The sequence below is a fragment of the Oncorhynchus kisutch genome, linkage group LG8 (assembly GCF_002021735.2).
Source record: "Oncorhynchus kisutch isolate 150728-3 linkage group LG8, Okis_V2, whole genome shotgun sequence".
Lineage (NCBI taxonomy): Eukaryota > Metazoa > Chordata > Actinopteri > Salmoniformes > Salmonidae > Oncorhynchus > Oncorhynchus kisutch.
The window spans coordinates 70,872,162-70,896,538 of NC_034181.2; the positions used below are offsets into that span (position 1 = coordinate 70,872,162).

Here is a 24,377-nt window from a genome sequence, read left to right on the forward strand (position 1 = left end):
CATTCCATCCTCTGGATGCTTCCACTGTCCGGACAGTGAGTGGGTACTCCGCAGCGATCTGGCCACCCTGCTGTAGTTGGAGTAGGAGCTCACCCCCCTCTCTACTTTCCGGTGGATGATCGAAGAAACCCCTGAACAGAGCCATGAACCTCTCATAGGAACCCAGCTCATCTTCTCCCAGATGGTCGTAGCCCACTCCAACGCCCGTCCGGTCAACAGGGAAATAACCGTGGCAACCTTGGACCTCTCGGTGGTGGGGGATCCCATCTGATGGTCGATATAGAGGGAGCACTGGAATAGAAAGCCATAGGATTTAGATGGCGTCCCGTCATATTTGTCCGGGAGGCACAATCGGCCATCACTGACCTGGGCGGACTGATGGATAGGCTGGCGTAGTGGCTCGCTGGTTCTACTCGTTGTAGAGAATCCTCCGCTAGTTCGGGGTGACGCCACCTTGGCATGATAGAAATGTTGTTGCATCCCTCCAATAAAGTTCCAGACACTTTAAATATCTATGCCAAGGTGCATTGAAGCGGTTCTGGCAGCTCATGGTGGCCCAATGCCCTATTAAGACACTTTATGTCGGAGTTTCCATCATTTTAGCAGTTCTGTGTTCAAACCAAGCCAAATCCTGCTTGGTTTTCCTGATATGAATGTAACACATGACATGAAATATTGTACTGTCAGTTGATTCATCTTTGTTGAAGAATTGCCTTTTCTTATTAAGTCAATCATCTAACTTGCCTAACAGGAATTCTATGATCCATTGCTGACAGAGTATATCTGTATATGATCATGTCTACATTAATCTGCTAAAGGGAAGAATCTGTTACAGGTTTGTAGGTTAGTACTTTTTGTATCTGACCCATCTTTACATTGACAATGGAATATTCATAGTGGTCAGTCTGGAATTCATACAGAGCTCAAACCTCACTACCGTACCTAGGGCGCTCTTCCAAAATGCTATTGACTGATTTATGCCTGATAATTGGCCCAACCTTTCAATGTCTTTCACACTGCCTAGGCTATGTCATATGCCCTTGTGTCTACACCCCAGGTGGTTTCTTTCTTAACAAAGCCTTTGCTGACTGAATAGCCTATCCACCCTTCCCCACGCATCTCCACCTAGGTCTTGCCAGAGGCTGTGTGCAGTTCAACCTTACCCAAAGGCTTGATGATTTTAGCAGCTCTGTGTTACATATTTGGCTTTTCTATCATCATAGCTATACTTGGTTTTTGTATAGAACCATTATTACACAAGCTCTGGGTAAATAGACTGAGGTTGAGAGTAAACTCAGTTCAGCATACAGAAGTAATATCATACAGAGCAAGCTGATGAGCACTCTGAATAACTCAAACCAACTGTGATGATTTATGGGTGACAGCTTAATGTTAAGTGTAACTACAGGTTAGATTGAGGTACAGAGGTTGAAAGAGGAACCTTTATGTAAAAGTAAGTGTAATATTAAAACATGCTGAATAGAGTGGGAGAGATTAATCATAATTAACTATCCAGTGTGGAGTACACATTTGAGCAACATACAGTGGGGCAAAAAAGTATTTAGTCAGCCACCAATTGTGCAAGTTCTCCCACTTAAAAAGATGAGAGAGGGCTGTAATTTTCATCATAGTTACACTTCAACTATGACAGACAAAATTAGAAAAAAAATCCAGAAAATCACATTGTAGGATTTTTAATGAATTTATTTGCAAATTATGGTGGAAAATAAGTATTTGGTCACCTACAAACAAGCAAGATTTCTGGCTCTCACAGACCTGTAACTTCTTCTTTAAGACGCTCCTCTGTCCTCCACTCGTTACCTGTATTAATGGCACCTGTTTGAACTTGTTATCGGTATAAAAGACACCTGTCCACAACCTCAAACAGTCACACTCCAAACTCCACTATGGCCAAGACCAAAGATCTGTCAAAGGACACCAGAAACAAAATTGTAGACCTGCACCAGGCTGGGAAGACTGAATCTGCAATAGGTAAGCAGCTTGGTTTGAAGAAATCAACTGTGGGAGCAATTATTGGGAAATGGAAGACATACAAGACCACTGATAATCTCCCTCGATCTGGGGGTCCACGCAAGATCTCACCCCGTGGGGTCAAAATGATCACAAGAACGGTGAGCAAAAATCCCAGAACCACACGGGGGGACCTAGTGAATGACCTGCAGATAACTGGGACCAAAGTAACAAAGCCTACCATCAGTAACACACTACGCCGCCAGGGACTCAAATCCTGCAGTGCCAGACGTGTCCCCCTGTTTAAGCCAGTACATGTCCAGGCCTGTCTGAAGTTTGCTAGAGAGCATTTGGATGATCCAGAAGAAGATTGGGAGAATGTCATATGGTCAGATGAAACCAAAATATAACTTTTTGGTAAAAACTCAACTCTTCGTGTTTGGAGGACAAAGAATGCTGAGTTGCATCCAAAGAACACCATACCTACTGTGAAGCATGGGGGTGGAAACATCATGCTTTGGGGCTGTTTTTCTGCCAAGGGACCAGGACGACTGATCCGTGTAAAGGAAAGAATGATGTGATTTATATAATCACACATGGCCCATGTGTTCCCCTTTGTTTTATATAATCACACAAGCCCCATGTAATTCCCTTTGTTTTATATAATCACACAAGCCCCATGTAATTCCCTTTGTTTTATATAATCACACATGGCCCATGTGTTCCCCTTTGTTTTATATAATCACACATGGCCCATGTGTTCCCCTTTGTTTTATATAATCTACATGGCCCATGTGTTCCCCTTTGTTTTATATAATCACACATGGCCCATGTGTTCCCCTTTGTTTTATATAATCTACATGGCCCATGTGTTCCCCTTTGTTTTATATAATCACACATGGCCCATGTGTTCCCCTTTGTTTTATATAATCTACATGGCCCATGCATTCCCCTTTGTTTTATATAATCACACATGGCCCATGTGTTCCCCTTTGTTTTATATAATCTACATGGCCCATGTGTTCCCCTTTGTTTTATATAATCACACATGGCCCATGTATTCCCCTTTGTTTTATATAATCTACATGGCCCATGTGTTCCCCTTTGTTTTATATAATCACACATGGCCCATGTGTTCCCCTTTGTTTTATATAATCACACATGGCCCATGTGTTCCCCTTTGTTTTATATAATCACACATGGCCCATGTGTTCCCCTTTGTTTTATATAATCACACATGGCCCATGTGTTCCCCTTTGTTTTATATAATCACACATGGCCCATGTATTTCCCTTTGTTTTATATAATCTACATGGCCCATGTGTTCCCCTTTGTTTTATATAATCACACATGGCCCATGTGTTCCCCTTTGTTTTATATAATCTACATGGCCCATGTGTTCCCCTTTGTTTTATATAATCACACATGGCCCATGTGTTCCCCTTTGTTTTATATAATCACACATGGCCCATGTGTTCCCCTTTGTTTTATATAATCACACATGGCCCATGTGTTCCCCTTTGTTTTATATAATCACACATGGCCCATGTATTCCCTTTGTTTTATATAATCACACAAGCCCCATGTATTTCCCTTTGTTTTATATAATCACACATGGCCCATGTATTTCCCTTTGTTTTATATAATCACACAAGCCCCATGTAATTCCCTTTGTTTTATATAATCACACATGGCCCATGTATTTCCCTTTGTTTTATATAATCACACAAGCCCCATGTATTTCCCTTTGTTTTATATAATCACACAAGCCCCATGTAATTCCCTTTGTTTTATATAATCACACATGGCCCATGTATTTCCCTTTGTTTTATATAATCACACATGGCCCATGTGTTCCCCTTTGTTTTATATAATCTACATGGCCCATGTGTTCCCCTTTGTTTTATATAATCACACATGGCCCATGTATTCCCCTTTGTTTTATATAATCTACATGGCCCATGTGTTCCCCTTTGTTTTATATAATCACACATGGCCCATGTGTTCCCCTTTGTTTTATATAATCACACATGGCCCATGTGTTCCCCTTTGTTTTATATAATCACACATGACCCATGTGTTCCCCTTTGTTTTATATAATCACACATGGCCCATGTGTTCCCCTTTGTTTTATATAATCACACATGGCCCATGTATTTCCCTTTGTTTTATATAATCTACATGGCCCATGTGTTCCCCTTTGTTTTATATAATCACACATGGCCCATGTGTTCCCCTTTGTTTTATATAATCTACATGGCCCATGTGTTCCCCTTTGTTTTATATAATCACACATGGCCCATGTGTTCCCCTTTGTTTTATATAATCACACATGGCCCATGTGTTCCCCTTTGTTTTATATAATCACACATGGCCCATGTGTTCCCCTTTGTTTTATATAATCACACATGGCCCATGTATTCCCTTTGTTTTATATAATCACACAAGCCCCATGTATTTCCCTTTGTTTTATATAATCACACATGGCCCATGTATTTCCCTTTGTTTTATATAATCACACAAGCCCCATGTAATTCCCTTTGTTTTATATAATCACACATGGCCCATGTATTTCCCTTTGTTTTATATAATCACACAAGCCCCATGTATTTCCCTTTGTTTTATATAATCACACAAGCCCCATGTAATTCCCTTTGTTTTATATAATCACACATGGCCCATGTATTTCCCTTTGTTTTATATAATCACACAAGCCCCATGTATTTCCCTTTGTTTTATATAATCACACAAGCCCCATGTATTTCCCTTTGTTTTATATAATCACACATGGCCCATGTATTCCCTTTGTTTTATATAATCACACATGGCCCATGTAATTCCCTTTGTTTTATATAATCACACATGGCCCATGTATTTCCCTTTGCATTTTGTACATTTTGTACTTTGTACACTTGGTACAGTTAAAATTAAATTATCTGATTTTTATTTTCGGTGAAGCCGAAGGTCAATTATTGCCCGGACAATACAGTTTCTATTTTGTATACTATTTTGTATAGTATTTAATATGATAGATGAGTTAGGACAAATATTTGATTACTTTATTTGTCCATCAAAGTGGAAAATGTGTCTTTAGTACTGTATAGGGAGGAGCACAGTGTCAGCCTCAGTGCTGCCCCTGGAGATATGTAGAGGTTAACTAAGTGTGTTGCTCAAGAACAACAGTAGGAAGTGGTGCCAGGGATCTGAAACCAGCAACCTTCTGATTACTGATCCGTTTCTCTAACCTAACACCAGCTCCAAATAAAAAAAGTGTTTGAAACTTTGAATTGTAGTTGTTTATCTGGAAGAGGATAGGCCATTGTTGAACTGGGTGTCTGAAATCAAATATTTCTCAATAGAGTATCAAAAGGAATGAAAACAAGAACGCGGTATATATGCACAGCCTATTGCCAACTTTATTTAATTGTTTTGAATGGCTAAAATAAAATAAAAATGTAATAAGAAGCTGAAATGATTTCTCCTATGTTTAGCAGATTACTTTGCAGGAACATGAACAAGTTGAACATAAATAGAAAACGAATCTAAGCAGTAAAGGGATGGTAGTGGAGAGTCATTCATCTTCTCCTGCGTCGTGACCTTGTGACCTGGGTTTCCTCCAGGGTCACGCACTCTGTCCTCTGGCAGCCACATTTATTGATGTGAATGTAGGGGTGGTTGAACTTTGACCCGTCTGGGCAGATCATCTCCACTTCCTTCTTGATGGTAGATTCTTCCCGACAGCAGGTACAAGAGCGCTCCATCATGTTGGCCTCAAGAGAATACCTGAAAACAGAAAGGAGAGATGATGTCATTATGTGGAAGTAATTATTGTAGCAGTTGTAATTATATAACATTGGCTGCATTTACACAGGCTACCTAATTCTGATCTTTTGACCAATCAGATGAGCTCTTTTGCCAATAAATATCAGAGTTGAGCTGCCTTTGTAAACACAGCCATTGTAACATAACATATTGCTGAAAATATAATTTGTAGTTTGCATTTAGACAGGCAGCCCAATTCTGTTTTATTGGGAGGAATAATGTGTTAGTGTTCCTGAAATATTTCAGGAATGATCAAAATACTCACATGGCGTAGGTGACACAGGATCCACTGCATGTTGTCACTTCCACCTTGTTTGCAGACTTGCAGCCATTGCTGTCCAGGTACACTTTGCTCTTTGTCACATTGCATGGCTTAGTTATTGGAATACCTGCACATAAAAGTGACATTTTCAAATGAATTAACGTTAATCATCCTGAGGACCATGGTAATAGCTAAAACACTTTCCCCAATGCCTGATAAAGGGAAAGAAAGATTTACAAATGTCTATCAAAAAGGATGGTGTTAAAAAGACACTCACAGACATGGCAGCAACCATCTGGAGCAATGACTTCAGTTCCCTTAAAAACAAGGAAATGGAAGAAAAAACAAGAACATTTTTAAGTCACTGACGTAGCATTTACCAAACTGTCTCCACATGTTTTTCAGTGCAGTGTTCTTGTATTGTTCACTTTAAGCAACAGGTGTCAATAACCTCACATAAATACACAGTAGGCATACTATATTAAGCAACAGGCCTTGGTCTGAGTGACTGGGCATGTTTAAACTTTATTTCACGAATATGATTTTGCACATTGTCCAGTTGTTTTTAAATGGGCCAGTTATCCGGGCCCAGATAATTTGCCAGATGGTTATTGTAACTCACGGGTATGCAGTCTTCTGGGTGGAAGACAGGGCACACAGTCTTAGCCTCGATTGGGATGAGTTGGTCCTGAATCTTTACACACTCATACTTGAGACACTTGTCTCCCGATGGTATCCAGACGGAACCAGGCTGTAGAGGTGAGAATATGAAAGATATCAACAGGAGATTCTTCAAATTATATACGATATACTGTATCATTGCTAAGATAGTTATTTTGCATAAAACTTTATTGCTACAGTAATATTACATGTTGATGTTTTTAAATAATCAAGTGAAATAGGACTGATATGTTTTACGAATTGTAAAATAAATAAAAAATACAATTTGAGAATCTGTGAGAGATAAATAATGCATCTTGATGCTATTTTACCTGAATAGTGTGTGTGGTGTTATCTGGCAGCATAACCACACAGCTTGTCTGTACACACTTCCCACAACACTGCCCAGGAACGGCTTGATGATCATAGCCCTGAAAGGAAGAAGACAGACCAGAGAGGAGAAAACCTTTATGATGTGCACATGATCTCTCTTATACCAATGTGTGATCCTTGTAACTCACTAGTAATTACACTTATCCAGTAGTAGTCCAATAGTGGACACAGAGGAATCAGTGTTATTATAATATTTTGACATGGATAAGAACTCACATTACAGTAAGTATGTTGAATTACATAATGAGGCCAAAGGGTGACGATGCGTCAATGGAGATCACTTACCTGCTGGCAGTGAGTGTCACATTCAGTAGGATGACACTCAATGATATGTAGATGGCTTTGGGCATCTACACTGTCACCACACACACAATTCTTACACTTGTCCCCAGGAACATTGGCACCAGGCTGGAATGAGAAAATATAATATTTCTATCGAAAGTCTATGAATTGAGACACTTTTTTTGTCCTCTTAATCTCATAAATGGATTGACCAAAAAACATTGTTGGCACCCTGATAGAGGCCTCTAATTGCTTAAAGGAGGAATTTGCATAGTTTAACTTGTTTTTTAATTAATGTATGCAAGTAAAAAACGAGTAACATTATACTCTTTTATTAAGTTGATAATTTAGAAGTGGTGGGACTGGCCAAAATGAAAATAGCATAGAATGCATTCTCACCTGATATTCAGTGTTGTTAAACACACAGACATCCGTTGGCACTGTGGGGCAAAGAACATGGATAATCATTCAATAATGCAACTAACATGTTGGGATTTCTAGGATATGCACAAATACTGTACACGCACACTCAAACACATGCAGACGCAAACTCACCGCATTGATAAGTTAGGCAGCAGACTCCCATAGTTGCCTCTGTCTCGAATCCGACTGGGCAAGTTATCTTGGAAGTAGAGCATCGTGTGACATCACACTCTGTTTGGAAAGAAAAAACGATTGTTTTAAAAACTATGCGAATGGCCACAGTGGTTGGATATATTAGGTAATCACCGAAAATGTTAACGTTTTTACCGATATGTTAAAAAGCACACATATAAAGCACATTATCCAAACAAGTCACTCACCGCATTTGTCCTTTTGACAACAGTCAACGGTTTCTACGACCTTAACTTGGCCCTCCTGATCACAGGTGAGAGGAGGCTGATGTTGGCATGCCATAGGCTGGCACTGGATTTCCAGACTGTACGGGTCACACACACACTCCTGGCAGTTGCTCACCCAGGTCTCATTAGCCTGCAAGGAGGAACAATTTAAGTACACTAAGGTTTGTATGGACACTACCAGTACAAAGTTCAATCATTCAGTGTGTGGAATTAGTAATTAGTGAAGCGCTTTGAGGTTTTATGAAAACACTATAGAATTGTAATACATTATTATTATAATAATTATTATTATTGCATACATTACTATACATGATTGCCAAAAGTGAAATACAAGCTACATTACCTTTTTTTTTCAATTTTTACATTACATACTCAAATCTAACTGCCTGTAGCTCAGTCACTGAAGCAAGGATATGCATATTCTTGGTACCATTTGAACGGAAACACTTTGAAGTTTATGGAAAAAAAATTCAAAAATGAAAAAGGCATGCTGTCGTGCAAGGTTAGTAGCTACAGTTTACGAAATATACATGGTTTCCGGATACTCCCATTAAGCCCAGCTCATTGGCTATCTAGCTAGCTTTGTTTGACCCCGATTGGTGCTTATTTGACAAAGATACAGTTGTTCAAGTGATGGCCGCCCGAGTCATTGGCGTGCCATGAAGGCGTCGCTCTCTGACCAAATATGGTGTTCTATAGGATATACTACACCCCTAATGATATAGTGAAGTCTTGTTACCTTCTAGGATCTCTGAGGAATACATACGAACGTGATTTGACTCGTTGAAACAACGTTTAAGGTGAGATTTTCACAGATTCCTTTCTTTGCAAATTGAATGAGTGGAAATACAAAATAGATTGCGCGTGCTATATGGACCTTTTTAGGATAGGAAAAGGGATTTTATTAAACAAAACGACACTTCATGTTATCTCTGGGACCCTTTGGATAGTAAATCAGAGCAAGATTTCAGAATATAAGTATACGTTTTACCTTCAGAGGTGAATTTATCAAACCTATCACGGTGAAAACATTTTTTGTTGTTAGGAGCTCTCCTCAAACAATTGCATGGCATTTTTTTGCAGTAATAGCTACTGTAAGTTGGACAGTGCAGTAATATTAACAGGAATTTAAGCTTTCAGCCGATTTAAGACACTTATATTTACCGACGTTTGTTGTTTCTCTAAAATCTGCGATCTTGACATAACAAGCTGCATGATTTACAACTGTCCCATTGATGGGACGCCGATCCTTAAGTTAATGTGTATATCAGAAATGAATAGTTTCTCTTCCCTGCTTAAACCTGTGAGTGAAATTCAAACACAATTTTACCTCTTTCCATTCTCCATTTGGCAATGGGCAAATATCTAATGAACCAAAGAGAAAAAAATACATTACAAAAACTAAGTAATTGAAATACATTCCACAACTTCATTTTGATAATGCATTTTATATACCGGAAGCACTTGATGAAATCAATATCAATCAAAATAAACCAAAACCCGCACAATTGAAATATCTGAGAAAAATGCTGTGGATATTTTTTGTTTGTTATACAAAAAGCTGAACCAGCTTTCAAAAGACCACTACAGTAGCAACGAACAATTAACACTTTGTGCTTCCCAAAGTGAAGGTCAGCAGGATGTAGCTACTATCACAGCACCATACAGTAAGTCACCACACCCTCATTATACAATGCTGTTATTTGACAATTCTTACCACAGCTGGGGATACAGTAGTTTGAGCTGGAACTCATAAGAGTGGTCCCAGGGGGACAATAACATCCCTCCAATTGTATATCTCCCATGACACTGAACTCATTTTGAGTCTGGATGAATTTGAAATTGTACCTGCAGAGATGTTCAAAAAATGTTTCAATAGCTGAGAGACTTTTGCCCATCATTATACCCATCCACTGAACAACAACAGCATTATACATACCAGGCATTACAGGTTGGTTCAACTTGTGGACCGCAGGCTTTATAAACCTTGGGTTTCTCACATGTGAAGTCTGTAGAGGGGGAGATAAAAAGGTTAATAACCAATAAGCAACATCATAGAGAGGCTATCTGAGCTTTATGGTCTTGAGGAGTGACCTACTTACCACATTGTCCATTTGTATAATTTCTCCACTCAATACAGACTCCTGCTTGTGCACATACATCAGCATAGGTCTGCAAGCTGGTGCAGCCAATGGTAACATCATCCATATAACACGCATCAAAGATACATGCCACAAGGAATGGCTCGTAGGGGATTATTTTATGGCAACTCTCAAAGACCCTAGAAAAGATGTCACGCTTCAGTTAGAGTAGATACTTAAATATGATAATTCACTTTGTTTTGTCATCAGGCTTTGTCAAATGATTGCCGTGTTTTAGTATGTCAAGTTACTGTTGGCACTGAGAATTTTATGATTGGGAGGTTATCGATCCTACAGAAGAGCTAGGTTTACTGTAAATACTAATGGCTACTTACTTGCTTTGAATGAGATGACAAATGGGTGGATCACAGCCTCGTGGTGGTGTTGGTATCGGCTCTGGTGTTGGTGGTGGTGTGCACTGACTGTTATTGTGGTCAGCAACATGCCATTGGTGTGCCATGTCAGGACAAGATGAATCGATAGTCCCATTTGGCAAGCGGCAGTCATCTGTCCGGTTGTTGTCACATGTACCTGAATAAGATTGAAAACCATTGTTAGACAATGAGACATCATGGGGTAATCATCGTAACAAAGTGACCATAAAACTCCTGTACTCACCACACTGTCCCTCAGTGTTGCCACTGAACTTGTCCCAGGGCAGGTATATGCTAAACATAAGACCAGTGAAAGACACCTTGGCATTAATTGCTGGTATGACTAAAAGGGTTTCAATTCCGTTGTCTGTGATGCGGAAGTCCTTGGTATCATATGCTGGGATGATGCGTTTCTGGTTTACATAAATCTAGGACAAAAATATTAAGAGATGGACAAAATGGTTACAATAATTCAATATTTTTATACCCAATAGTATTCTAGAACTGTATCCTATATCTAATACATAAAGGAAGTATATCAATCTTAAATGGAAACTAATCAATATCTAAGCTAATCCAAAAACGAATCACTCTTAAATGAAAAAACGACTGAAAATCTCTTGAACATACAGTATTTGAGATATTTTAATTACCAGACTTGTGAAAACTCCATCAACGTCCTTCTTGGTCATGAATATCTTGTAAGATTGATAATAAATTGTCAGAGACTGAGGACAGGAAAGTCCATCTGGGGCATCACAATAGTAATTGTCGATTACAACACTGAAGTTGTACTTTGGCAGGATTTCTTTGACCAAGACGTAAGAACAATTTCCTTGGAAGCCATAGTATGTTCCATCAAAGGTGACATAGTGAGGGTCTCCCCAACCATAGCAGATACCTTTGTAAGAAGAGAATGATTAGCATTTAAAAGGACACGGATGTGGAATGTTTTATGCAAAATGAATGGTGCTGTGCTGAACGTTTTCCAATGTTAGACATTCATATACATTTACTGCTGGTAACTATTAGATAAACCTAAACAAGTCAAATAGTAAGACTAATTTTGATCTAAAATCAATGGCTAAAGTGGATTTTGTGACACAAAGAATAAACATATCTATTTTTGGGGTGGGAGGTGGTAAACTTACATTGACACTCATAGTGGAAACAGCATCCAGATTCATCAAACACTTGGATTGGAGGATAGTTATTTTCACATGATATAGGCTTCGGAGTCTCACAATGTACATGCTCATAACTAACTTTCCCGTTGGCGCATGTTCCGTTGGTGCATTGGTTATGTATCCATCTGTCACCATTCTACAAACACAGAAATATATTAGGCCTACGGGAAATGTCTATAAAATCATTCAATTATTTTTGTAATGTAATCATCCCTTTGTAAATAATAATTCCTATGGAACAAAAGTTATTATCTATAGCAGAGTAAAACCTGTCTTGGAGGATGGTCATGGTCACAGTTCTTCTCAGATGGATATGTTACATGTGGAACTGTTGTTGTTGGGGGCTGTGAAGTGGTTGGTGAAGTAGGAGTAACTGGGGTAGTTGATGTACCACAGCTGGTCAAATGTGTTTCTATTTCACAAGTCTTGTTGCAGAGACCAATGTAGCACCATCCATCATGGTCAGAGACATTATAAACAATTGAGCCTGAAAGTAATTTGAGGTGTAATCATTAAGCAAGTTTTCCAAATTAACATGTAAAATGACATACAAATTGAACATCACTAATAGCTGAACTAATAGTACAAAAGGTTTAAAACTTGGAAAGAAGAAAAGTAAAACTTACCAATGAGGAAATCAGTATGATTGAAATGGCAAAAAGAACAATAATGGGGTAATGTGACTGGAATCGATGGTTTCGCTGTTTCACCAGTTATTACAAAAAAAGGAGTTGTAGGAATAATAGTAGTGGTGGGAGGCAGAGTTGTTGTTTTTGTTGTAGGTGGAGCTGTCGATGTTGAGGTTGTAGTAGTGGGTGTAGGAGTAGTGATGTGAGGAACTGTTGTTGTTGCGGTGGTTGGGATGTGTGTTGTGGTTCCACATTGACAACATTTCACTCGAATCTCGTAATCGAAGCACTTTTGCTGAAGACCTTGCTCATTGTTTTGACAAACTAGGCCAACGGATGGATTGCAAGTCACGTCTTGGCCAAGCTGAGAGATCTGAATTCCAGGGAATTGTTTTGCTCTACATTCAACTGCCTCTGGAGCTGAGCAAATGTGATAACCAGCAGCAATGATGTTCTTAATGGATTCATTATCTCCACCTTCAGAGCCAGACGTTGGCTGGCCAAGGTTGATCCAGTCTGACCACACACAAGTTTCTTTACCACTGCATTGGGTAGGTGTTACTCCTGTTGAGGTTGATGTAGGAGTAGTGGTTGGAGTTGTACTAGGGCTGGGAGTCTGAGTTGTTGTTTTTGTTGTAGGTGGAGCTGTCGATGTTGAGGTTGTAGTCGTGGGTGTAGGAGTAGTGATGTGAGGAACTGTTGTTGTTGCGGTGGTTGGGATGTGTGTTGTGGTTCCACATTGACAACATTTTACTCGAATCTCGTAATCGAAGCACTTTTGCTGAAGACCTTGCTCATTGTTTTGACAAACTAGGCCAACGGATGGATTGCAAGTCACGTCTTGGCCAAGCTGAGAGATCTGAATTCCAGGGAATTGTTTTGCTCTACATTCAACTGCCTCTGGAGCTGAGCAAATGTGATAACCAGCAGCAATGATGTTCTTAATGGATTCATTATCTCCACCTTCAGAGCCAGACGTTGGCTGACCAAGGTTGATCCAGTCTGACCACACACAAGTTTCTTTACCACTGCATTGGGTAGGTGTTACTCCTGTTGAGGTTGATGTAGGAGTAGTGGTTGGAGTTGTACTAGGGCTGGGAGTCTGAGTTGTTGTTTTTGTTGTAGGTGGAGCTGTCGATGTTGAGGTTGTAGTCGTGGGTGTAGGAGTAGTGATGTGAGGAACTGTTGTTGTTGCGGTGGTTGGGATGTGTGTTGTGGTTCCACATTGACAACATTTTACTCGAATCTCGTAATCGAAGCACTTTTGCTGAAGACCTTGCTCATTGTTTTGACAAACTAGGCCAACGGATGGATTGCAAGTCACGTCTTGGCCAAGCTGAGAGATCTGAATTCCAGGGAATTGTTTTGCTCTACATTCAACTGCCTCTGGAGCTGAGCAAATGTGATAACCAGCAGCAATGATGTTCTTAATGGATTCATTATCTCCACCTTCAGAGCCAGACGTTGGCTGACCAAGGTTGATCCAGTCTGACCACACACAAGTTTCTTTACCACTGCATTGGGTAGGTGTTACTCCTGTTGAGGTTGATGTAGGAGTAGTGGTTGGAGTTGTACTAGGGCTGGGAGTCTGAGTTGTTGTTTTTGTTGTAGGTGGAGCTGTCGATGTTGAGGTTGTAGTCGTGGGTGTAGGAGTAGTGATGTGAGGAACTGTTGTTGTTGCGGTGGGTGGGATGTGTGTTGTGGTTCCACATTGACAACATTTCACTCGAATCTCATAATCGAAGCACTTTTGCTGAAGACCTTGCTCATTGTTTTGACAAACTAGGCCAACGGATGGATTGCAAGTCACGTCTTGGCCAAGCTGAGAGATCTGAATTCCAGGGAATTGTTTTGCTCTACATTCAACTGCCTCTGGAGCTGAGCAAATGTGATAACCAGCAGCAATGATGTTCTTAATGGATTCATTATCTCCACCTTCAGAGCCAGACGTTGGCTGACCAAGGTTGATCCAGTCTGACCACACACAAGTTTCTTTACCACTGCATTGGGTAGGTGTTACTCCTGTTGAGGTTGATGTAGGAGTAGTGGTTGGAGTTGTACTAGGGCTGGGAGTCTGAGTTGTTGTTTTTGTTGTAGGTGGAGCTGTCGATGTTGAGGTTGTAGTCGTGGGTGTAGGAGTAGTGATGTGAGGAACTGTTGTTGTTGCGGTGGTTGGGATGTGTGTTGTGGTTCCACATTGACAACATTTTACTCGAATCTCGTAATCGAAGCACTTTTGCTGAAGACCTTGCTCATTGTTTTGACAAACTAGGCCAACGGATGGATTGCAAGTCACGTCTTGGCCAAGCTGAGAGATCTGAATTCCAGGGAATTGTTTTGCTCTACATTCAACTGCCTCTGGAGCTGAGCAAATGTGATAACCAGCAGCAATGATGTTCTTAATGGATTCATTATCTCCACCTTCAGAGCCAGACGTTGGCTGACCAAGGTTGATCCAGTCTGACCACACACAAGTTTCTTTACCACTGCATTGGGTAGGTGTTACTCCTGTTGAGGTTGATGTAGGAGTAGTGGTTGGAGTTGTACTAGGGCTGGGAGTCTGAGTTGTTGTTTTTGTTGTAGGTGGAGCTGTCGATGTTGAGGTTGTAGTCGTGGGTGTAGGAGTAGTGATGTGAGGAACTGTTGTTGTTGCGGTGGGTGGGATGTGTGTTGTGGTTCCACATTGACAACATTTCACTCGAATCTCATAATCGAAGCACTTTTGCTGAAGACCTTGCTCATTGTTTTGACAAACTAGTCCAACGGATGGATTGCAAGTCACGTCTTGGCCAAGCTGAGAGATCTGAAGACCAGGGAATTGTTTTGCTCTACATTCAACTGCCTCTGGAGCTGAGCAAATGTGATAACCAGCAGCAATGATGTTCTTAATGGATTCATTATCTCCACCTTCAGAGCCAGACGTTGGCTGACCAAGGTTGATCCAGTCTGACCACACACAAGTTTCTTTACCACTGCATTGGGTAGGTGTTACTCCTGTTGAGGTTGATGTAGGAGTAGTGGTTGGAGTTGTACTAGGGCTGGGAGTCTGAGTTGTTGTTTTTGTTGTAGGTGGAGCTGTCGATGTTGAGGTTGTAGTCGTGGGTGTAGGAGTAGTGATGTGAGGAACTGTTGTTGTTGCGGTGGTTGGGATGTGTGTTGTGGTTCCACATTGACAACATTTTACTCGAATCTCGTAATCGAAGCACTTTTGCTGAAGACCTTGCTCATTGTTTTGACAAACTAGGCCAACGGATGGATTGCAAGTCACGTCTTGGCCAAGCTGAGAGATCTGAATTCCAGGGAATTGTTTTGCTCTACATTCAACTGCCTCTGGAGCTGAGCAAATGTGATAACCAGCAGCAATGATGTTCTTAATGGATTCATTATCTCCACCTTCAGAGCCAGATGTTGGCTGACCAAGGTTGATCCAGTCTGACCACACACAAGTTTCTTTACCACTGCATTGGGTAGGTGTTACTCCTGTTAAGGTTGATGTAGGAGTAGTGATTGGAGTTGTACTAGGGCTGGGAGTCTGAGTTGTTGTTTTTGTTGTAGGTGGAGCTGTCGATGTTGAGGTTGTAGTCGTGGGTGTAGGAGTAGTGATGTGAGGAACTGTTGTTGTTGCGGTGGGTGGGATGTGTGTTGTGGTTCCACATTGACAACATTTCACTCGAATCTCATAATCGAAGCACTTTTGCTGAAGACCTTGCTCATTGTTTTGACAAACTAGGCCAACGGATGGATTGCAAGTCACGTCTTGGCCAAGCTGAGAGATCTGAAGACCAGGGAATTGTTTTGCTCTACATTCAACTGCCTCTGGAGCTGAGCAAATGTGATAACCAGCAGCAATGATGTTCTTAATGGATTCATTATCTCCACCTTCAGAGCCAGACGTTGGTTGACCAAGGTTGATCCAGTCTGACCACACACAAGTTTCTTTACCACTGCATTGGGTAGGTGTTACTCCTGTTGAGGTTGATGTAGGAGTAGTGGTTGGAGTTGTACTAGGGCTGGGAGTCTGAGTTGTTGTTTTTGTTGTAGGTGGAGCTGTCGATGTTGAGGTTGTAGTCGTGGGTGTAGGAGTAGTGATGTGAGGAACTGTTGTTGTTGCGGTGGTTGGGATGTGTGTTGTGGTTCCACATTGACAACATTTTACTCGAATCTCGTAATCGAAGCACTTTTGCTGAAGACCTTGCTCATTGTTTTGACAAACTAGGCCAACGGATGGATTGCAAGTCACGTCTTGGCCAAGCTGAGAGATCTGAATTCCAGGGAATTGTTTTGCTCTACATTCAACTGCCTCTGGAGCTGAGCAAATGTGATAACCAGCAGCAATGATGTTCTTAATGGATTCATTATCTCCACCTTCAGAGCCAGACGTTGGCTGACCAAGGTTGATCCAGTCTGACCACACACAAGTTTCTTTACCACTGCATTGGGTAGGTGTTACTCCTGTTGAGGTTGATGTAGGAGTAGTGGTTGGAGTTGTACTAGGGCTGGGAGTCTGAGTTGTTGTTTTTGTTGTAGGTGGAGCTGTCGATGTTGAGGTTGTAGTCGTGGGTGTAGGAGTAGTGATGTGAGGAACTGTTGTTGTTGCGGTGGGTGGGATGTGTGTTGTGGTTCCACATTGACAACATTTCACTCGAATCTCATAATCGAAGCACTTTTGCTGAAGACCTTGCTCATTGTTTTGACAAACTAGGCCAACGGATGGATTGCAAGTCACGTCTTGGCCAAGCTGAGAGATCTGAAGACCAGGGAATTGTTTTGCTCTACATTCAACTGCCTCTGGAGCTGAGCAAATGTGATAACCAGCAGCAATGATGTTCTTAATGGATTCATTATCTCCACCTTCAGAGCCAGACGTTGGCTGACCAAGGTTGATCCAGTCTGACCACACACAAGTTTCTTTACCACTGCATTGGGTAGGTGTTACTCCTGTTGAGGTTGATGTAGGAGTAGTGGTTGGAGTTGTACTAGGGCTGGGAGTCTGAGTTGTTGTTTTTGTTGTAGGTGGAGCTGTCGATGTTGAGGTTGTAGTCGTGGGTGTAGGAGTAGTGATGTGAGGAACTGTTGTTGTTGCGGTGGTTGGGATGTGTGTTGTGGTTCCACATTGACAACATTTTACTCGAATCTCGTAATCGAAGCACTTTTGCTGAAGACCTTGCTCATTGTTTTGACAAACTAGGCCAACGGATGGATTGCAAGTCACGTCTTGGCCAAGCTGAGAGATCTGAATTCCAGGGAATTGTTTTGCTCTACATTCAACTGCCTCTGGAGCTGAGCAAATGTGATAACCAGCAGCAATGATGTTCTTAATGGATTCATTATCTCCACCTTCAGAGCCAGACGTTGGCTGACCAAGGTTGATCCAGTCTGACCACACACAAGTTTCTTTACCACTGCATTGGGTAGGTGTTACTCCTGTTGAGGTTGATGTAGGAGTAGTGGTTGGAGTTGTACTAGGGCTGGGAGTCTGAGTTGTTGTTTTTGTTGTAGGTGGAGCTGTCGATGTTGAGGTTGTAGTCGTGGGTGTAGGAGTAGTGATGTGAGGAACTGTTGTTGTTGCGGTGGTTGGGATGTGTGTTGTGGTTCCACATTGACAACATTTTACTCGAATCTCGTAATCGAAGCACTTTTGCTGAAGACCTTGCTCATTGTTTTGACAAACTAGGCCAACGGATGGATTGCAAGTCACGTCTTGGCCAAGCTGAGAGATCTGAATTCCAGGGAATTGTTTTGCTCTACATTCAACTGCCTCTGGAGCTGAGCAAATGTGATAACCAGCAGCAATGATGTTCTTAATGGATTCATTATCTCCACCTTCAGAGCCAGACGTTGGCTGACCAAGGTTGATCCAGTCTGACCACACACAAGTTTCTTTACCACTGCATTGGGTAGGTGTTACTCCTGTTGAGGTTGATGTAGGAGTAGTGGTTGGAGTTGTACTAGGGCTGGGAGTCTGAGTTGTTGTTTTTGTTGTAGGTGGAGCTGTCGATGTTGAGGTTGTAGTCGTGGGTGTAGGAGTAGTGATGTGAGGAACTGTTGTTGTTGCGGTGGTTGGGATGTGTGTTGTGGTTCCACATTGACAACATTTTACTCGAATCTCGTAATCGAAGCACTTTTGCTGAAGACCTTGCTCATTGTTTTGACAAACTAGGCCAACGGATGGATTGCAAGTCACGTCTTGGCCAAGCTGAGAGATCTGAATTCCAGGGAATTGTTTTGCTCTACATTCAACTGCCTCTGGAGCTGAGCAAATGTGATAACCAGCAGCAATGATGTTCTTAATGGATTCATTATCTCCACCTTCAGAGCCAGACGTTGGCTGACCAAGGTTGATCCAGTCTGACCACACACAAGTTTCTTTACCACTGCATTGGGTAGGTGTTACTCCTGTTGAGGTTGATGTAGGAGTAGTGGTTGGAGTTGTACTAGGGCTGGGAGTCTGAGTTGTTGTTTTTGTTGTAGGTGGAGCTGTCGATGTTGAGGTTGTAGTCGTGGGTGTAGGAGTAGTGATGTGAGGAACTGTTGTTGTTGCGGTGGTTGGGATGTGTGTTGTGGTTCCACATTGACAACATTTTACTCGAATCTCGTAATCGAAGCACTTTTGCTGAAGACCTTGCTCATTGTTTTGACAAACTAGGCCAACGGATGGATTGCAAGTCACGTCTTGGCCAAGCTGAGAGATCTGAATTCCAGGGAATTGTTTTGCTCTACATTCAACTGCCTCTGGAGCTGAGCAAATGTGATAACCAGCAGCAATGATGTTCTTAATGGATTCATTATCTCCACCTTCAGAGCCAGACGTTGGCTGACCAAGGTTGATCCAGTCTGACCACACACAAGTTTCTTTACCACTGCATTGGGTAGGTGTTACTCCTGTTGAGGTTGATGTAGGAGTAGTGGTTGGAGTTGTACTAGGGCTGGGAGTCTGAGTTGTTGTTTTTGTTGTAGGTGGAGCTGTCGATGTTGAGGTTGTAGTCGTGGGTGTAGGAGTAGTGATGTGAGGAACTGTTGTTGTTGCGGTGGGTGGGATGTGTGTTGTGGTTCCACATTGACAACATTTCACTCGAATCTCATAATCGAAGCACTTTTGCTGAAGACCTTGCTCATTGTTTTGACAAACTAGTCCAACGGATGGATTGCAAGTCACGTCTTGGCCAAGCTGAGAGATCTGAAGACCAGGGAATTGTTTTGCTCTACATTCAACTGCCTCTGGAGCTGAGCAAATGTGATAACCAGCAGCAATGATGTTCTTAATGGATTCATTATCTCCACCTTCAGAGCCAGACGTTGGCTGACCAAGGTTGATCCAGTCTGACCACACACAAGTTTCTTTACCACTGCATTGGGTAGGTGTTACTCCTGTTGAGGTTGATGTAGGAGTAGTGGTTGGAGTTGTACTAGGGCTGGGAGTCTGAGTTGTTGTTTTTGTTGTAGGTGGAGCTGTCGATGTTGAGGTTGTAGTCGTGGGTGTAGGAGTAGTGATGTGAGGAACTGTTGTTGTTGCGGTGGTTGGGATGTGTGTTGTGGTTCCACATTGACAACATTTTACTCGAATCTCGTAATCGAAGCACTTTTGCTGAAGACCTTGCTCATTGTTTTGACAAACTAGGCCAACGGATGGATTGCAAGTCACGTCTTGGCCAAGCTGAGAGATCTGAATTCCAGGGAATTGTTTTGCTCTACATTCAACTGCCTCTGGAGCTGAGCAAATGTGATAACCAGCAGCAATGATGTTCTTAATGGATTCATTATCTCCACCTTCAGAGCCAGACGTTGGCTGACCAAGGTTGATCCAGTCTGACCACACACAAGTTTCTTTACCACTGCATTGGGTAGGTGTTACTCCTGTTGAGGTTGATGTAGGAGTAGTGGTTGGAGTTGTACTAGGGCTGGGAGTCTGAGTTGTTGTTTTTGTTGTAGGTGGAGCTGTCGATGTTGAGGTTGTAGTCGTGGGTGTAGGAGTAGTGATGTGAGGAACTGTTGTTGTTGCGGTGGTTGGGATGTGTGTTGTGGTTCCACATTGACAACATTTTACTCGAATCTCGTAATCGAAGCACTTTTGCTGAAGACCTTGCTCATTGTTTTGACAAACTAGGCCAACGGATGGATTGCAAGTCACGTCTTGGCCAAGCTGAGAGATCTGAATTCCAGGGAATTGTTTTGCTCTACATTCAACTGCCTCTGGAGCTGAGCAAATGTGATAACCAGCAGCAATGATGTTCTTAATGGATTCATTATCTCCACCTTCAGAGCCAGACGTTGGCTGACCAAGGTTGATCCAGTCTGACCACACACAAGTTTCTTTACCACTGCATTGGGTAGGTGTTACTCCTGTTGAGGTTGATGTAGGAGTAGTGGTTGGAGTTGTACTAGGGCTGGGAGTCTGAGTTGTTGTTTTTGTTGTAGGTGGAGCTGTCGATGTTGAGGTTGTAGTCGTGGGTGTAGGAGTAGTGATGTGAGGAACTGTTGTTGTTGCGGTGGTTGGGATGTGTGTTGTGGTTCCACATTGACAACATTTTACTCGAATCTCGTAATCGAAGCACTTTTGCTGAAGACCTTGCTCATTGTTTTGACAAACTAGGCCAACGGATGGATTGCAAGTCACGTCTTGGCCAAGCTGAGAGATCTGAATTCCAGGGAATTGTTTTGCTCTACATTCAACTGCCTCTGGAGCTGAGCAAATGTGATAACCAGCAGCAATGATGTTCTTAATGGATTCATTATCTCCACCTTCAGAGCCAGACGTTGGCTGACCAAGGTTGATCCAGTCTGACCACACACAAGTTTCTTTACCACTGCATTGGGTAGGTGTTACTCCTGTTGAGGTTGATGTAGGAGTAGTGGTTGGAGTTGTACTAGGGCTGGGAGTCTGAGTTGTTGTTTTTGTTGTAGGTGGAGCTGTCGATGTCTTTGTAGTGGGTGTTGGAGTAGTGATGGGAGTAACTGTTGTTAATGTGGTAGGAGGTGCAGTCGATGTTAAGATTGTGGTTCTTGGTGTTGGAGTAGTGGTAGGAGTTGTAGTTGTGGTTAGAGGTAGAGTTGAGGTTGGAGGAGTAGTGATTGTTGTTGGTTTACTTGTTGTTGTAGGTAATGTGGATGCTGACATTGTTGTTGTTGTGACAGTAGGTTTAGTTGTTTGGACTGGTGTTGTAGTGTGACATTTCACAGTCTTGCAACACTTCACCTTAATTTCATAGTCAAGGCATATTGGAGGAATGCCTTGATCTTTGTTCTGGCATATTAGTCCAACCTTCGTATTACATTCTACATTCTGTCGTAATTCAGACAATGGGATCCCTGGATATCGCACTGCTTGGCACTTGACATCCACTGGTTTTTCACAAATATGTTTTCCAGATTCTAGAATCTTTTTAATTGATTCATTGTCGCCACCCCCAGGACCAAATTGAGGATAGTCCACATTATACCAAGGTGACCACTCACAAACTGTGCAGTTAGGGGGTTTTGTATTCAACGTAGTCGTTGATATAGTGAAGGTGATTGCGTTTGTAGTTGTTGTTGTAACAGGTGGTCTTGTAGTTGTTGGTGAAATGGTTGTAGGCTTAGATGTACAAAGATCTTCATCACAGCAGAGGACTCGGACTTGGTAGTTAAAGCACAGTGGGAATGGGCCTGACTGGTCTTCATTTCTGCAAGTCAACCCTTCTGCTACATTACACTGCACCACTTGGCCTACTTGGCTTATGCTAACATTTGGGTACTTCTCGGCTCTGCATTGGATCTTGCTTGGCTTCTCACATATATCGTGTCCCTCTGCTCTTATGTTGTTGTAGGTTTCAGAGTCTCCTCCTGGAGTACCAAGTGTAGGGAATGTGGTATCAAACCACTGTGACCACACACATGGATAGCCACATGTAGTAGTAAATGTTGTTGGAGACACTGTTGTCTCTGTTGAAGTTGTGGTTGGCGCTATAGAATCAGGGATTACATTACAGTTATTTAGTTAAACTTAAAACAAACAAACAATTTTAAATGATGTAAAAACATTTAATTATGGGGCATAATTAGCAATGTTCTTAGCCATTTTGATCACAAAAGATACCTGCTGTAGTTTTTACATTTCACACATCAAATAATTCACAGTCATTCAAGTCTTAGTCTCAAGTACCCACCAGTTGTGGGTGTTGAGAAAGTAAAGACAGTTGTTGTCACTGTAGAGGATGGAGTAGAGTTAGGAACAGATGGAGTTAAAGTTGGAGTTGGAGTTGAACATGGGTAAATGTCCCTCTGAGTGGTTCCATTCTTCCCACAGATGGCTGTGATACAACTGCCGTGCCCATTTGTGGTGTTATAGATGATATGCCCATTGGGGTATTTGTTCCCATTGTAGGTGCAAGTGCAAGCTGAAAGGGTAAGATATATTTTAGGGTACTGGAATGTTGCAGAAATCATGTATGTGTTGTTGTTTTGGTTGAAGGATCTGTTCATACCTTGTACATCGTATTTGCAGTCCACTGTCACAGAATTACAATAGCTTTGGAAAAAGAAGCATTTACAATTCTACTTAGTTTCATTCTTGACACTCGAACACAGTTACAGTGTTCACAATTTTAGCCAAGACCAAGATTATCTGTATTACAAAAGGCATACCATGTCTGACAGTTTTCTGTGGTCGGTACTTTTTCTCCATTATTGTAGTGTTTTCTATCTCTGCCATAGCAGCCACACTGCTCCTTCTCCACACACTTCATTATATCTTCATCAAAGAAGGGTTGAGCAGGAGGACATTTTGGATAGCAACCTAAAGAAGAAGAAAAATATTCAAATATTAATGATCAAAAAGCTATTTATTGATAGAGGGATATGGTGAAGAAACACAGTGAATAGAAAGGGAGTGAAAATGTAAGAATATCTAAAAATGACCTCAGACAGTTATTCTTCTAAATACTTGATGATTGTAAAACTGGAATAGTCCAACAAAAAGACAAAATAAATGAATAGACTACAGATCAAGTTCTCTAGAGATCAAGTTTATACTACAGTTATACTAAGTACCTGTTATAGAAAATTGTACTTACCCAAAATAGATCCTAAATGAATGTCTACTGTACCTTCAAGAGGTGGTATCTGAGTTGAGCAGCTCCCGGAGGGATTCCTGCAGGTCTTCATACACTGAGCTCCACAGGCCTTGTAGTGCCACTCACATTCTCCAGGGGGGTTGTAGTAATCACAGAACAGTGCTGTATGTGGTGGACAAAAGCTCTCTGTAAGTATTATCTTCAATCCGGTTTAAACTGACTGGATTAAGCCTGTTTTTATGTCAGCACTTAAATGAATGGAACATTTAGAAACTCACGGCAGATTTGTGGGCTTCTCCAGGCTATGCAGGCTCCAGCCTCATTACAGGCCTCTGCATAAGCTGCCACAGCAGTACAGAAACACTCACAGTCTCCACCACTGTCGCAAGCACACGAGTCTGTCACACAAGCATCGTAGAAAGGAGAGGGGTCCACCTAATTGGAAAACAAATCTTATTTGACATGATCACATCAAATTCCAAAACATTCAGTGAACCACTAAAGTCTAAACCTACTTTAGAATGGCAGTCTGTGAAAACTTTGCTCTGTATGATGCTGCACTGCTTCTGTGACCAAGACTGCCTGTAAGGGTTGGCAGTACAGGGGCTCCTTTTGTTCTTTGCATCGGGGCAGCTTGCAGAGACTTTCCAGCTGTTTCCAAAGTCTAGAGGGTTGACAACTACTGCCTGGCTCCTGGTAGTGAAGTCATTGTTTGCATTGCCATCATAGTTTCCGCACAGACCACAGACATGTCCCTGAAGAGGAC

General features: G+C 41.7%; 1 protein-coding gene across 1 annotated transcript in view; it reads right to left on the reverse strand.

The window, feature by feature from the left end:
- Window positions 1-5,363: 5,363 nt before the first annotated feature.
- Window positions 5,364-24,377, reverse strand: part of muc5.1 (mucin 5.1, oligomeric mucus/gel-forming) — a 29,506-nt gene continuing 10,492 nt past the window's right edge. The window contains exons 24-48 of the mRNA XM_031831063.1: window positions 24,127-24,366; window positions 23,890-24,046; window positions 23,645-23,773; window positions 23,184-23,334; window positions 23,024-23,067; window positions 22,706-22,936; window positions 12,561-22,502; window positions 12,204-12,421; window positions 11,899-12,070; window positions 11,401-11,648; window positions 10,992-11,175; window positions 10,709-10,904; window positions 10,335-10,513; window positions 10,172-10,241; window positions 9,950-10,080; window positions 9,563-9,597; window positions 8,194-8,362; window positions 7,946-8,044; window positions 7,790-7,830; window positions 7,394-7,516; window positions 7,048-7,146; window positions 6,678-6,806; window positions 6,333-6,372; window positions 6,059-6,182; window positions 5,364-5,754 (exon numbers count right to left, since the gene is read on the reverse strand). Of these exons, the coding sequence (XP_031686923.1) occupies window positions 5,547-5,754; window positions 6,059-6,182; window positions 6,333-6,372; window positions 6,678-6,806; window positions 7,048-7,146; window positions 7,394-7,516; window positions 7,790-7,830; window positions 7,946-8,044; window positions 8,194-8,362; window positions 9,563-9,597; window positions 9,950-10,080; window positions 10,172-10,241; window positions 10,335-10,513; window positions 10,709-10,904; window positions 10,992-11,175; window positions 11,401-11,648; window positions 11,899-12,070; window positions 12,204-12,421; window positions 12,561-22,502; window positions 22,706-22,936; window positions 23,024-23,067; window positions 23,184-23,334; window positions 23,645-23,773; window positions 23,890-24,046; window positions 24,127-24,366 (13,359 nt within the window). The 3' untranslated portion in view covers window positions 5,364-5,546. The remainder of the gene's footprint in view (window positions 5,755-6,058; window positions 6,183-6,332; window positions 6,373-6,677; window positions 6,807-7,047; window positions 7,147-7,393; window positions 7,517-7,789; window positions 7,831-7,945; window positions 8,045-8,193; window positions 8,363-9,562; window positions 9,598-9,949; window positions 10,081-10,171; window positions 10,242-10,334; window positions 10,514-10,708; window positions 10,905-10,991; window positions 11,176-11,400; window positions 11,649-11,898; window positions 12,071-12,203; window positions 12,422-12,560; window positions 22,503-22,705; window positions 22,937-23,023; window positions 23,068-23,183; window positions 23,335-23,644; window positions 23,774-23,889; window positions 24,047-24,126; window positions 24,367-24,377) is intronic.